General features: G+C 45.7%; 1 protein-coding gene across 1 annotated transcript in view; it reads right to left on the bottom strand.

Moving 5' to 3' along the window:
• Nucleotides 1-646: 646 nt before the first annotated feature.
• Cnksr3 (CNKSR family member 3) overlaps nucleotides 647-15,865 on the bottom strand; it is a 38,444-nt gene continuing 23,225 nt past the window's right edge. The window contains exons 8-13 of the mRNA XM_013026928.1: nucleotides 12,168-12,236; nucleotides 11,072-11,218; nucleotides 9,272-9,396; nucleotides 5,686-5,897; nucleotides 5,168-5,257; nucleotides 647-2,021 (exon numbers count right to left, since the gene is read on the bottom strand). Of these exons, the coding sequence (XP_012882382.1) occupies nucleotides 1,723-2,021; nucleotides 5,168-5,257; nucleotides 5,686-5,897; nucleotides 9,272-9,396; nucleotides 11,072-11,218; nucleotides 12,168-12,236 (942 nt within the window). The 3' untranslated portion in view covers nucleotides 647-1,722. The remainder of the gene's footprint in view (nucleotides 2,022-5,167; nucleotides 5,258-5,685; nucleotides 5,898-9,271; nucleotides 9,397-11,071; nucleotides 11,219-12,167; nucleotides 12,237-15,865) is intronic.

Below are 15,865 nucleotides of genomic sequence, written 5' to 3'. Positions count from 1 at the left end.
CCTGTGAGCACCCTCTGCCTCCTGTGGCATGCAAAGCAGGGGATGAATCACACACTGCAGGCTGACCTCAGTCTGATCATCTATGTATGTATCTATGATCTATCCACCATCCATCCATCCTACTCTATCCTTCTCCATTTGCAGAGTACTCTCCATCCCTCATGCAAACCCGTATCTTCCTGTAGTTCCCTTTTATATCTACAAGAAGCCAGAAGCCATTCCTGGATTGTACACAACCCCAGGAATGAGAATGATTGCTGCTTCCTTTAGTCTCACCCAAGGCACCGAAAACCAAAAAAGAAAACTAGTCTGCTATGGAGTTAGCTTCTCACGAGTCGGGTTGCTGGCAGTTCGGTAAAGTCAATGAGCCCAGGGGAACAGGCTGGTATTTGGTGTAGAAGATCCTAGTGTGGCCTGGGAATATACCTTGGACAATGTCCCTCCTGTTAATTTCACTTCACTGTTTCCTCAGCTGCTCCCCCACTGATTCATAAAAGCCCTGACCTTGTTTAGAAGGGTTTATTTTTCTTTTTAATATTTATGCCACAACCACAGTGGTCACTTATAAATCTGCAAACACCTTGAAGATTCTTTTTCATGAGGTTCATGACTAAGGCGAAACAGAAATATTTCAATCACACATGACTAAGAGTAAGAAAAATATACAACTATATTTAAAACACTTAAATTAACAAGATAGTACTTTTCCACTCTAACAAAATATCATACATTTAGTTTCAACAAGAGTTAATATACAGACACACTTTTTCCAAAATACTTGATGCTAGTTGAAAAACAGTGACCATGAGGGCTTTCTGAAACAGATCTGATTAGCAACAGATCTGATCCTACACCTGGGGAGAACTACGGGTTCTTTGTAAAAATAGAAGACATCGAACAAATCAAAATACAGACTCACGTATCTCTTATAAAACCTAAGCCTTGTCGCTTCACTTTTCTGAGTGATACTTTGGCTTTTAGCAAATCTTATAGCTTCTTTTCCCTTAAAGACAATAATAGATAACAAAACAACAGCAACCCCTCACAAATAATCATACATTATTATGTACAATAAGCCCTATCACATGTGCACGTATATGCTTCCACTTTAACTGGCCTAGACTGAGATCACAATGCAGAGAGGGTTTTAGCAGGTGTAACTTCTGCTCTGAGGAGCAGCCTATGCTTGACACAGGTCATCTCAAAGGTGAAGGTGTTGCACTTACACAGATGGTCTATGGCTTTAAAAAAAAAAAAATCAAAATAAAGCAAAATAGGTTTTCTCCATTGGCATTTTTCTCAGGTAAAGAAGTTGGACCACAAACCAACACACCTGTGTGGCAAAAGCCACCAATTTTAGTCCCCATCCCCAACTATAAACACACACACACACACACAAGAAAACAGCATTAAACAATGCCACTGGCGCCTGAAGATGATCACAATGTGTCTGGCCATCATGCCAATTTCTAGAGTCTATCTCCATCTTCCAACCGGCGTGCAAGGGAAGCAACTGCATGTCCCTCCTTCTGTCTCCACGACCCTCCAGACTGTCATCCGACTACTCCAGAATTCCAACAAGGGCAGTATCCAACTTTGCCAAACAAAGAAGCCGTGGAATTAGGCAGGGTCACTGGGGAACACAGCGTGGCGTGGGAAGAGGCTGGCTTCTGAAGGCTGAAGGCACTTGGGAGCAGGAGACAGGCAGGAGGCGCTGGGGCCTCAGTGAGTCAACAGCTTGAGGCGGGTGAGCCAGCTGACCAGCAGGGACGGTTCTGCTGAGGAGGACTTGGCCGCTGAAGAGGCCGACTTCTTCTCGGTTCCCTCCTCCTGGAATGGAATGGTGGCGCTGCTGTGGAGGTCGGAGTTGATGTAGCAGGTGCTCCCCCGGATGAAGTCTGCCCCTCGCACCAGGTGCCGCTCGGTGGTGGGTCGGGACAGCCGGTACACGGGTGAGGGGCTTTCTTCAATGATGGGAGGAATCCGCTCGTTACTGAAGTACCGGCAAAGGGCCTCTTCCCCTGTTGGCAGATAAAGTCCACATGTTCTTAGACTCTACCGTGTTCCTAGGATCATGTTCTTAGGATCATGCTCTTAGACTCTACCATGCTCTTAGGATCATGCTCTTAGATGCTACCATGTTCTTGGGATCTACCGTGGCACAGCACTGTCTGGAGAGTCCTGGGCACACCCTACTTCTGATGCCACTCTGAAAGTGGGTACCCTACCTGACTCCTTCCGCCTGGCAGAGTTCTCAGAAGCCAGGCCTACCCTATGGGGGAGCTGGAAGCAAAGAAAAGGAGTTCTTCATGTTTCAGGCTGCCTTAAAACCCACATGGGCAATAAAAAAGGCCCAGCAGAAGAAAAGACCCATCACTTCTTACAAATAGTGTAAGGAAGCACCAGGATATGGCAGGAGGGGCCTGAGGGGAGAGGGTAGTGAATGAAGGGGAGAATTCACATATATAACACAAAATTAAGAAAAATAAGGGGAAGGGGTGGGTTGAAGGAGGGTGAAATGTGGCAGGAGTGACACAGGCCAAGACGCATTTACATACAAGACCTGCTTTGTTAAATAGCAAAAAAAAAAAAAAATCACTACATATTCTAAAACTTCAGAAGCGTGAGGGAGGGCGGGTGGGGGAGGTGAGCATGTTGGGGGGGGGGGACACTGGTCATACATGCTGAATTCACAAGGTGCTGTGTTGCATGGCAGCCCCTTCATTCAACGACTTAAAGATAGCTTTAAAAAATACTCAAAAAGAAAAAGAAATGTCTACTGCACTTGGAATGGAGAGCCAAAGGCAGAAGGCACAGGGTTCCAGCTCTGCTGTCACTTCTAGCTCTGCTGTCCCGCCACCGTGCCCGGCCCTTGTCTCACGCCTCCCAGAGCCGCAGCTCTTCACACAGAGCTGCCTGAAGGGGCATTTCACCAAGCTGGGTGTCCTTGCTCGGGAGAGACACAGAGGCAAAGACTTTAATGCCACACAAAGCTTGGGATATTCTGACCTTGTTTTAAATGCCAGAAAACCTCCTTCGATGGCATGGAACTTTCAAATGCAGAACCTGTTGGTAACTCATAGCATTCTCTAGCAAGCTCACTGCCCAGAATGTACAAAGATCTGTGTACAGAGATGCTTATAATTGGGAGGAAAAAAAATAACCGAAATGTCCAATGACAGAAAAGTGAATGAACAGAAATTCTAGTCATGAGACAGGAGGCTAATGCGGCCGTATTAAAACACGACATGGTCTGGGAAGATCTCCTCACAAGGTGTTCTTGAACATCTTCCTTGGTCAAGCATGTCGTTCATAACTATAGAAACCACTGAAAGAGTCACAAAAGGTTTACAGCCGTTGTTTCTAGGTGGGGAGAAAATAGATTCTGGCTGAGTTTTGTTTGCTTAGGGCTCCTCCGTGTTTTCTCAAAGTACTCCCTTTGCTGTTGTAATAAGAAAAGTCTTTTCAAAGTGCCCATCTTCAAAAAGCCACATATCGCAAGATATTTTCATGTAATGTCCATAACAGGCAAATCCAAAGTAGACTGGGGCCTAGGAAAGGCCAAGGCTTGAGTATGGCGGGGGAGAGGAAGAGGGGTCTTTCTGGATGAGGGTGAGGGTCTATTATTAGACTGTGGTGATGACTGCCCAAAGCCACAAGACCCCCAAGTAACAGACTTTAAAATGGGGAATAGCACACGGTATGAATTCAATCAAAGAGAGTTGCTATTGTTTTAAAGTGGTCATGCACAGACAGGTGCATTTAATTCTATTAACAATCATGCAAGAAAAGCAGACAGAGAGTACTGGGGACAAGTAGGTTTTTCCATTTCTTGCTCTCTTAAATCCTCAGCTCTATAACTTCTCTCTCAAAATATACAAGAAATAAAGAGCTAAGCCTGGGCTCTGAGGAACGGCCATGAAGAGGTGAACACTGACTTCTAAAATTAAACAAAGGAAAGGCCTGCCACCTGCTGACTGCTGCATGAATCTTCACATTATAATCCACTGAGGGTGCCCTGGCCCACAGACCCGCACTGGCCCCTTCAGCACTTCCGTGTATCGAGGTGGGGTGGCTGCATAGAGGACAAATTTGACTGATGCTCTACTAGGTATCTAGGGCTGGTCACTTCGGTAGGTTGGGCACTGGATTTTTTTTCCCCTTCTTCTCTTTACTACCTAAAGCCTACCAGACTTTTAACTTCTTCACTGTCTATTTGTCTCAAAACTACAGAGTGATGTTATACTATCCTGCTAATGCTCACAGTCAAATGCAACCAGGCAAAATAAATAAATAAAAGCATTTTGAACATTTCCCTTGTGAGATAATTTCAGAAGACTAGTGTGAGAACTAGTAACTGACGCCCAGTGAATGAAACCCACATTTCTTGTTAATCTAAAAAAGATTTGGGAGAGAAAACCATCTATGTTTTCACCAGATGTCAAGTAGGTTCCAGTAATAACAGTTATGGAATTTAGGGTGAAACTGCTTAATGAATAATTTATTTCTATTTAAAAGTAGGTCATTGAGTCAGGCGCTGGTGGCTCACATCTTTAACCCTAGCTACTCAGGAGGCTGACATCTGAGGAACCTAGTTCAAAGCCAGCCCAAGCAGGAACATCCATAAGACTCTTAGCTCCAATTAACAAGCAGAGAGTCAGAAGCGAAACTGTGGCTCTCAAGTGGTGAGAGTACCAGCCTTGAGCAAAAAAGCTACAGGACAGCACCCAGGCCCTGAGTTCACATCCCACTACTGACAAAAGGTAGGTGATTAGCTGGGCACTGTAATCCTAGCTACTCAGGAGGCTGAGATCTGAGGATCATGGTTTGTTTTAAGCCAGCCAGGGCAGAAAGATCTATGAGACACTTATCTCCAATTACCCACCCCAAAAGCATAAGTAGAGCTGTGGCTCAAAGTGATAGTGCTAGCCTTGAGCAAAAATGGCTCAGTAACAACAACTAGTCCCAGAGTTCCAGCTCCACAACCAACAATGACAAAACATAGGTGATGAGTAGCTGCAGCCAATGAGCTACCAGAAACTAGTAGGCTCTTAGAGCCCTTCCGCAACGGTAACAGGTAACAAAATGGGACTACTGTTTAGTTAGCACGGCACATGTGGGAACAGACCTGCAGTGAGGGCCTTGGGCCTGTGTAGATGAAACCTACCTTTCCTGCCGTGACTTCGAGGTCTGGCAAAAGGATCCACGATGCCCATCCAGTTGCTATCGGCGGGCATGGACAGGGGCCGGGGCTTGCCTTCAAGAGAAGAAGAAAAGAGAGGAGGTTGGTGAGGTTTGGGTCTCTGCCTTTATTGACAATTTAAATCCCACACTAACACCCACTTGAACAGAAGCTATAGCCAGTTGTAAAGGCGTTTCCACAGCAAGCAGTTAGGGCTGAGGCGTGTTGAGCGAATCTTTGCATCTACAACTCTAAAGTTAAAGCTCAGGCAGTGAAAGTCCACACTGAAATGTGAGCTCACTCAGCTGCGCCCCGGTGCCAGGCATAGGAAGGCCTCAACAAGGCCTCGCTTTAGCGAGATGAATAGAGACCTCATACTTAGAATTTCATTGAGGTTTATGCTTTCCTCAGATTACCCTTTAAGTCTGCCAAACTTGCTCAACAGTTCCAAACAGGGAAGGGGAGGGGGGGCGGTGGAGAGGAGAAGTAAAAAGGAAACTTACCATAAGACGATGTTTTTTCTCTCATTTTTGTGGGCAGAACACTGGTTTCCACGGAATACCCAGGCAACTGGTCAGAATCAGCGATGGTAAATCTCCGTCTCCGGCTCTCATGGTCCAGGAAGGAATTGGGGGACTCAGAACCCTTGGGCGTGGGCAACAGTTGTTTGCCCTTATTGAAGCCTCCCCCATACACAAAGTTTCCATTCTCATTCCTGAAAGATAACATGTCAGAATTAGGATGCTCACGCATATTGTCTCCTCTGAGCAGTGGCTGGAGTCCTGTACCACCGGCTTGCATCCCACTCTAGCCCCTCTTTTTCGCTGGAGAAAAAGCACAGCTTTTCCCAACACCAGCTATACTGATATGTGCAGACCCTATTAAAAAAGAAGAAAAACCTCCAGCCTATGAATTGGAGCAACTGCAGTGTTTGATTGTTTTCCATGTGTCTAAATGGTACAGACAGGCCTTTGAGAAAATAGCTGTCATTTTCTTGAGTTCTGGCCGGCGACGGAGGTTCCTCACAAGTTCAAATGCAAATGGCTGAACCATTTTTCTCAGGCCCAGAGTAGTATCTTTGCCGAGATCCACCCAAAGTGACTTCTGGTCCACAATGACATTTTTAGATTTGGAACATTATGCCCCCAAATACAAAAGGTCCTTTATAGTAACCAGTGGAGAGTATTTCTGAACTCACTAAAGAAACTTGGGGGGGGGGCTGGGAAGTTGGCTGAGTGGTAGAGCGCTTGCCTTGCATGCATGAGGCCCTGGGTTCAATTCCTCAGCACCACATAAGCAAAAAGCAAAAAGCCGGAAGTAGTGCTGTGGCTCAAGTGGTAGAGCGCTAGCCTTGAGCAGAAGACCTGAGGGACAGCGCCAGGCCCAGAGTTCAGGCCCCACTACCGGGCCCCAAAAACAAACAAAAAAGAAACTTGGGGGGGAGTGGGGGATGAACAAACCATTGAATCACTGGTTCCATTGTAATTGGATCGAAATATCAATTCAGAAAAGAACTTAATTTTAGCCGAGCTCAAGTAACCACATGGTTAAGTTGGGGTTTTTTTCCTCCTTTGGTAATCAGTAACACACACAGTACTGGACAGGCCACAGAATTAAGTGGCCCAGAGCAATCTCTTTATTGGACTTGCCCGAGGATAGCCTGCCAAGGGTTGCTTACCTGTCCCACCCAGAATCCCTCTCCCCCTTCACCCCTGCGCCTGTCCCTCTCCTCCCACACCTCTTGTCCCTGGCACAGACCCCTCTCCCCTCTGCTAGTCATTTCCCACACACATGACTATCACACTATTCGATTCTACGCCATTTGCAATTTTTTTCCCTCAAAAAATATCCTTCATAATTGGGCACTGGTGACTCACTTCTACTATCCTAGATACTTGAGAGGCAGGGATTTAAAAAGAATCAGAGAGCTCCAGTCTAGCCTGGGCAAAACAGTTCACGAGACCTCACCTCCACAGAAAAAGCCAGGTGTGGTGGTACACATGTGTCATCCCAACTATGATGGTAAGTATTAATAGGAGGATTGTGGTCAAAGCAAGATCTGACCTCAAAAATAATTGGAAAAAAAGGAGGAGAGGGGCTGGGAATGTGCCTTAATGGTAGAGTGCTTACCTAGTATGCATGAAGCCCACATAAACAGCACCACATAAACAGCACCACATAAACAGAACAAGCCAGGAATGGCGCTGTGGCTCAAGTGGTAGAGTGCCAGCCTTGAGCAAAAAGAAGCATTAGGGACAGTGCTCTGGCCCTGAGTTCAAGCCCCAGGACTGGCAAAAATAAAGTTGGAGGCATGGCTCAAGCGGTAGAGCTTCAGCCTAGCAAGTGTGAGATCCTGAGTTCAAAGCCCAGTACGGTACCACCAAATGTACATACATATTCTTCATTAATTAATGGAGGATGTGGGCGTGCATGCATGCATCTCCCTGAGTGTATTATCTATCTCCCCCTCTCTCTCACTATGTATATCCCTTCCTAGATGACATTCCTGAGGTCCCCATCCCCCAAACTAAGGGCAAAAGAAGAACATTCAGGGGCAGAGGAGGGGATCTTCCCACAACTTGATACAATCTCCACTGGAGTGGTCACAGAAACTGCCATGGGCAGGGTCAGCAAACCTCTCCCTGCAGCTCGAGGGGCCAAGGGACGCTGGCCTGTGAATCCCGATGCAGTTTTGTCGGTAAAGAGGATTCCCCTGACTACAAAGGCAAGCCCAGTTCATGGCCCTTCATTCCGGCTAAACCCAGGGGACAGCGCGAGAAGAGAGTCAGACAGAAAGCCAGGTGTCACCACAGAAGCCAGGATGTGTGTGCATGTGAAATTAACCCTAAGTATCTATTTCTCAATTTATGCCTGAAGGGTTTGTCTGATGCACTGGCAGATATCTGGCAGCCGGGACTGAGGCCGCTTTGTGTCAGGTGACAGCCCTGGCCCTTCAGCTCAGTAAATGCATGCGAACTGATGAGCCAAATCCTCTGGTTTTCTTGACATGTGTAAATACATGGTTTGGCATGCATAAGCCTGAAGTGAACCAAAACTCATCACCCAGCTAACTTCATACCATCTTGTGTGACTATCTCATCATACCAATCACATTCAGGATGAAAAACCACACCCACCCACACCACACCCACACCCACACACACCCACACCCACACACACACACACACACACACACACAACTACTTTAGTCCATATCAACCTCATGTAGTGTTTTCAGTGCATGAAGCAAAGTCAGGCTCTAACTCTAACGACTGGACTCTAGCAGAAGCAATCTTTACAATCCTCCTCCTCACAGATGAATTTATCCAGGAGTAAATGAAACATAAACCACAGTGCCCTCGGGCAGCCACCTTGCAAGAACCTGGGAAGAGGCAGATATTTTGGCATTCTTTTCTTAAAGGGCCCCCTCCCCACAAAGCTGTAGAGCTTATGAAGTGAGATCTCTCTTGCACTTGCTATACAGTAAGACTGACCTTAGTTTTTTAGTTAGCTAGTTCCTAGGGTCTCTTGATCACTTGGCTTGCTTGGGGTGGTGCTGTACTGCTTGAACCATGCCTCTGGCCCTACTTTTTTAAATTGATGTGGGGTTTGAACTCAGGACCTGGGCACTGTCCTGCATTTTTGTGCTCAAAACTAGTGCTGTACCAGTTTGGGCCACAGCTCCACTTCTGTTAAGTGGAGATAAAGAGTCTCAGGGACTTTCTTACCCAGACTGGCTTCAAACTGCCTTCCTCAGATCTAAGCCTCCCGAGTAGCTAGGATTACCGGAGTGAGCCATCAGCGCCCGGTGACAGTCCTCCTCTTTGCTTCTCATTTTAGAGAGAGCGCCTCTCAGACCAATCTGCCTAACCTTGCGTCCAGCTGCAGCCCTCTGGATCTCAGACTCCTGTGTCGCTAGGATTATGGATGTGAGTCTCTCGTACCCAGCTGGTCTCATTATTAAGTGGCTCCTGCATCCAGCCCCTCACCCTGAACATCAGCAGCCTCCTCTCCCTTGCTGCGCCAGCGGGTCTCATTTACAATCAGCACACACACAGAGGGCTCCGCAGGAATACGGGACCGCCTTACCGAGGAGAGTAGGGCACGGCGGGCGGAGGCGGTATGTACAGATCCAGGATGGCCGGCTTCTCCTTCTTCAACGAGGCATCCATGGTGCTCTGGGGGGACTGGGTCATCGTGGGTGGAGGTGAGATCTGGGATGAGAGCCACAGAAAGAAACAAGGGTCAGTGTGCTTACACCCCCTTCCCAAACCACAGGCGGCCGGCCCTCCGGGCCAGCAGGGGCCAAGGCCACATGAGCTAAGCCAGGCTGGCTGTGCACAACTTCTGTGCTTCTGAGACGGTTAGCAAAGTGCCAGAGATTTCATTCTAGCACTGAAAAAAGCAGACACCCCTGCCTCAGTTTCCTCATCCAGAAAAAAAGAAACAAAACAAAAACCAGTGACACACAGGCAAAAACTTCTAACAGTCATAGAAATCACCAGCAGGGCTATGCTGGAGTAAAGTGTGGACTTGAACTCTGGTTACTCTGATTAGCTTGTGTGTCACTGAGCCGGTCACTCAACTTCACTGTGCCTCATCAATAAAATCAGTGGGAGTAAGAGTGGTCCTCACTGGGAAAGCAGATAATTAAATCTTAATGACCATGCCCAAAGGAGCAGCATCTGGCTACCACTTCTAAGTGGACGTGTTTTGATTGTGGTGCAGAGTTTGGAAATGCTACTTGGAATCCAGGAGTAAGCTCTTGCCATTCAAAGCTGGCAGATTTGGGTAGCTACTGTTGGGCTGAGTCTTGCTTGCTTTTGCTTGATGATCTCTTTTTAATTTTTTTTAATTTTTATTTTTTTGTTGGTCATAGGGCTTGAACTCTGGGTCTTGGTGCTATCCTGCACCTCTTCAGCTACAGGTGAGTGCTCTACCACAGAGACACTTCTGTTTTTCTGGTGGTTTATTGGAGATAAGAGCCTCACGGACTTTCCCTGCCTGGCTTTGAACCGTGATCCTCAGATCTCAGCCTCCTGAGTAGCTAGGATTACAGGTGTGATCCACTGATGCCCAGCTGCTCAGTGATCTTTACATGAATGCCATAGTTGTAGGGTGGACTTTTCTTTTTCTGGCCTGTTTTGAAGATGGATTTTTGCTGGTACTCATAAAGAAGAGTCAGTAGTCAGGACTGTGTCACAATGGAAGGAAAGCCTACCAAGCGAAGTATACTTCCTTACAGAGCCATGTCCTACCATCCTTTAGGTCTTCAGGAAAGGTGAAAGGAAATGCCTTTTCCACTGGAGCCTCTAGTATTACAGAAGCAGGGCGGTCCTGTGCACACCTCTCTGAGTGTAAAACACCTCATACCTCTGTTGACTCAAAGTTAGTCTGACTTTTATTATTGCCACGGACTAGCTACTCTGAGCAATACCACTGCGTGGAATAATGTGGCTCTCCGTGATGGCCGTGCATCTACCACCCCACCACGTGCTTGGTACGGTACTACTGAGAACTCAACCCATGTGGGCTCTCTAAGACCAGAGTTCAGCTTGTATGCAGCTGGGTCATGGGGTCAAAAGCAGGAGATGTAGAAAGAATTCCTTGCAGTGGTGGAAATGTCCACACTCATGCAGTCTAACGGACAGCACCCACCACCTGTGACTCTTCTGCACCAGGAATGTGGCTGAGTTAAGTAGCTACGCCTGGCTAGTAGCTCCCTCCTTTCCAGTGTAGCCCTGCCTTAGACTTTTCCTACACACAGAGGATGGAATCATCATACACAAACCAACTCCTAACACCAAGTGTGCTCAGCTCTTCATCTTTTTGTTTGTCTGTCTGTTTGGTGAGACGGAGCAGCCCATGGACTGCAGGCCGCACAGGCACCTGTACGAGGGGCGGTTTCCACCGCAGGTTCTTCAGAGGGGCAGGGGTGAAGTTGAAGGAGCCCGTGGGCCGTTTCTTCAGCAGCAGCACCACACCCGTGGGATTTTCTCTCAGCTTCTTCACCAGGTTTTTCAGCTGCCATCCCACCTGCAAGGACCACATGAGGAGGAAGGACTCATTTCATGAGCTAACACGCTCAAGAAGATCAATTCTGAACATATAGGCAGGTTACAGACATGTTCCTGCAAAACGTTTAAGTAAACTAGTGGCACTGGTGGCTCAGACCTGTCATCTAAGCTCCTCAGGAGGCTGAGATCTAAGGCTGGTGGTTCAAAGCTGCCCCAGGCAGAAAAATCTGAGAGAATCATATCTCCAACGAGCCGGAAGTGGAGGTATGCCTCTAGTGGGAGTAGAGTGCTAGCCTTGGGCAAAAGAGCTGAGCAAAGCTGAGCAAAGGGGTAGAGGAAGGAAAAGTGAGGAGGTGAACAGAGTAGTTAAGAAGTTAATGCATGTCCTACAAAAACTAAACATAAACTGCTTTGTTAAATGGCAACTCCTTTGTACAACTATTAAAGATAATGAAAATACATTTATAGATTTTTTAAAAAGCTAAGCAAGAACATGAGGCTCTGAGTTCCAACCCCAGTACCAGCACAAAATTAAATAAGCCAAAGAAAGTAGCAGGAAACAGCACAGAAAGTGAACATTTAGACTTAAATAAAAGCTTTTGTTTTAGTAAGACTGGGCATAGCTCTTCCTAGACAGATATTCTATAACTTGAGCCACCTCCTCAACCCTTTTTTGCTTTTAGTTATTTTTCAGGTAATTATTTTCCTCCAACTTTTTTTGCCCAAGGTAGCCACAGACCAGGATTCTCCTACCTAGTCTCCTGTGTAACATATATCAGCCCTATGAGTCACCATGCCTGGCTTATTAGTTGAGATGAAGTGTCACTAGCTTTTTGCCAAGGGCTAGTCCCAAATGGTAATTTTCTACATTTCTGCCTCCCAAGAAGCTGGAATTACAGGTGTGAACCAACTGTACCTGGCTCTAGCTACAAGTTCTAAAGGAGACAGGCCCCAATAAACAGACTCACCACAGTTTGCCGATTAACTTGAATGACTTCATCACCAGCGTGAATCTTCTGAGATCTGTCAGCAGGAGACTATTGAAAGACAAAGACGTTTATCTTAAATTCTTTAAGTTTGTATTTCTTCCCGCTTTCTTTCACTGTAGACAACCAGCAACAGAAGTAACCTTTTCTCAGGAGAAATAAAAGAAGACATTTTGGTCTCTGGAGATTACACTGTCCATGGAAACCAACATAGGAATATTGTGTTATTTTATTAGTATCCTCTGTAACTGATCCGATGAATTTCATCTCTTTGGGTTGAGTATGTTGAAAACGTTAGCTGGTAAAACCATCACCTCATCTAAAAATGCACCACACATTTCCCTATCAAAATTAACCTTGTAAAAACAGACCAACTCTAACTTATAGAGATTATCTTTGTAGTTCTTTCAACTCTTTTCCCTTATTAAACATAAATCTGACTTGTTTTACGTTATCACAATACTACTAAAATAGAAAACTGGTGGCGACAGATTTATTTCTTCAAAGAAAATGAATTTATGTCTTTCTCATTTTCAGATTAAATTCTAAAAGAGTGAATCTTTGACAGTGGGGGAAAGTCTAGACTCTGTTTCTCTCAAATGCTACCTTGCTATCTATTTGTAACAAGGGAAGTACACTCAAAGAGATATAATCCATTCATCAAATATGGTGGTGCCCACAGTATTCTTGTTCATATAAGCAACCTTGAATATTTTATGGGTTTTTTGTTTGTCAATCCTGGGGCTTGAATTTAGGACCTGGGTGCTGGCCCTGAGCTTTTTCTGCTCAAGGCTAATGCTCTAACACTTGAGCCACAGCACCTCTTCCAGTTTTCTGATGGTTAATTAGAGATAAGAGTCTCAGGAACTTTCCTACCTGGCTTTAACCCACAGTCCTCAGATCTCAGCCTTCTGAGTAAGTAGGATTATATCCCAGAGCCATTGGCCCCAGCTTAATACTTTTTGTTTGATACCTCAGATGCGGGTAGTTCACCCATGGAATCCTAAGAGGCTGAGAGCTGATAACTACAGTTCAAAGCCAGCTCAGGCAGACAAATCCATGAGACTCTTATCTGGAATCAACCACCAAAACGTCAGAAGTAGAAATGTGGCACCAGCTTTGAATGAAAAAACTCAAGAGAGAGTAGGAAGCCCTGAGGTCAAGCCCCAAGACTGGAACAAATAAATAAGCAAACAAACAAATGAACCTCTTAAGGCCAAAGCAAGTGAGGAGAAGTTAAGCCTCCCAGGCTTTGTCATTAAGGAGAGATGGCAGCTGGGATGGGGCTACCCTTCCTGGCTGTGACCAAGTATGTGGTCTCCTAGTCTCCATCCAATCCAGAACTCCTTCCATGGGAAGATGGGGCAACCAATCCCCGAGACTCCTCACGGGGCATGGCCACCCCTCAACCAATCAGAGCAGGAGCATGCACTTAGTAGGAAGCGGCAAAAGGAGTCTATATAGGGACCCGGGAAGAGAGACCGTGGTTTCCAAATCCCGGGACCCTTCCCTGCAGAGAGTCCTATTTGTCAAATAAACCTACTCCATTGGCTTTAAACACTTTCCTGCCCTTTACTTCTTTAATTGACAGAGAAAACAAATCTGAACCCTACGCAATATCAGAACACTATAAACCTTCAATCTCCACCTAAACTTTATGTAGGCTAGAGTATTCAATTATGTAATTTATGCAACTGGCTCGATCTCCAAACTATTCACAGCTATCCTAAAACAAAATAGCACCTTTGAACTCAAAAGACACACTTGCTGAGTTTTCTCACTCATTTGCTGTGATAGGCTTGACAAGAAATTTGCCAACAGCACAAAGCTGAGACACTCTCCCACCAGGCTCTCATTTTTATCTATGCCCAAAGCAAGGCACAGAGAAGGAACTGTGCAGGTTGTTTTTGCAAACACTTCACCTGCTACCACAACAACCACAGTACCGGGTCTCACCAGAGGCCAGCGTCCACGTGCCAGTGGGAGATACCTATCCTAAGTCCCTTTCTCAAATCACTTTCTCAAGAAAATGATTTTATCCATGCTTCTTTTGGTGCCTGGGTGTCAGGCTTGGCTTCGGTAAGTCTGATCGTCATCAGCAGAGTCGGGTTAATCTTTCCAGATCACTTAAGGTAAGCTTCATTTTATTAGCGATAGCCCCAAGAGCAGGAAGTGCCTGTTTATAGATGCTGCAATCTTAAAACACAGGATCCATGTCCTGAGTTGACTCTCTTTCCTTAAGGATCCTCCAGCATTCATTTCTCAAATGTCCTACCAAGTGATGAAGAGCTGTGTTTGACAGCACATGGCTAAGGAAAGAGGTTGATACCATAACTTTCCCCAGGGCAGAAGCTCTTACCTATCTTTACCTGAGACAGACTACTGAAAAATGATGCTTGTTCTGAGCAATAATAATGTCCCCATTCTACTGAAGCTCACCACTCATCTCAGGAGCGGAGGAGAGGGTTGGTTGTGTGAAGACTGTGGTCAAGATCTCAAATAGCATCAGAAAAGAAGTCAGATAGAAAATCACCACGGAATGATCCTGACCTCTCTGGTAACCTCTGCAGAACAGATTGGCCATCGGAGAATGGCCACTGGCATTGTCTCTGCCTGGGATGCAAGCAGGAGGTGGGGGCGGGGCGCGAGGGGTGGGGGAGGAAGACAGCTTGGAAAGCAGTGGGTGACTTCTGCCAACCACCACTCACCTTCTGGCACTTTCTGGCATTTTCTGCTGCCGTTCAACTGTAAACTATCTACAAGTCACTGTAAAATATCCAGACAGAGCCCTTGACAAGTGGACTCTTACCTATGTCCCACTCTCAGCTACAACACTTATTCTAGCACATTCTAGACCCTTGGAAAATGCAAGTTGGAAATTTAAAGTCATAGACAACACCATAAAATTTCTTCTTGTGAGAAGAAATAAAACAAGCTCCTTTTTCTTTTTGTTTATTAAATTCAAACCGTCTAGTACTTCTTGTCTCTGAGATGATTTAGTACAATTCTATCTGGGAACACCAGAATAAGATGACACAGAGGTCAAATCAGATCTGTCACCAATGTTAGCGTTCTGGTAGGGATCTGAGGAGATTTCTTTCATTTGATTCAAAGCCTCTCACTCATATCACACCTTACACACACAAACGCAAGGGTGGAGGGTAAGAGAGGAATCCGTGCTTTCAGGTGAAGGTGCTGTACTGGTCCACAGTTTCATCCAAAAGTGAAACTGCTTTCAGAAGACCAGGTGAGTCTGGAACAACACAGCTCAGGTGAAGTCAAGCAACATAATTATATTACAAGAGGAAAACATGTCAACTATCACCATGTAAACACTAGCCATCCTCCAAAACAATACACTGAGGTGGCATAAGAGTATGTTCTTGTCATGGTTGAGCTGTAACAAACCAAGTCTCCACCAAGGGTAAGGAGTGAACTATGGAAAACACTATTTTTCTCTTTAGCACCACCTCCCGCTGAAAAACAGTTTCCTGTGCTCTTATTACCTGTCAGGTGAGTTGGTATAAAAATGTCTGGTAATTCTCAGTTGATCTGTTCAAATCTTCCAAAACCACCCAACTGAGTTACAACCATTGACAATGTTAGGTAATGTCATTTTCTTATAACAAATATTCATCAAAGATAAATATATATTTTCTTTTATCAAAAGACCCAGAAGC

Source organism: Dipodomys ordii, unplaced genomic scaffold, assembly GCF_000151885.1.
Source record: "Dipodomys ordii isolate 6190 unplaced genomic scaffold, Dord_2.0 Scaffold98, whole genome shotgun sequence".
Classification (NCBI taxonomy): domain Eukaryota; kingdom Metazoa; phylum Chordata; class Mammalia; order Rodentia; family Heteromyidae; genus Dipodomys; species Dipodomys ordii.
Note: the sequence above shows the minus strand (reverse complement) of the source record. Positions and strands in the feature narration are given on the sequence as shown.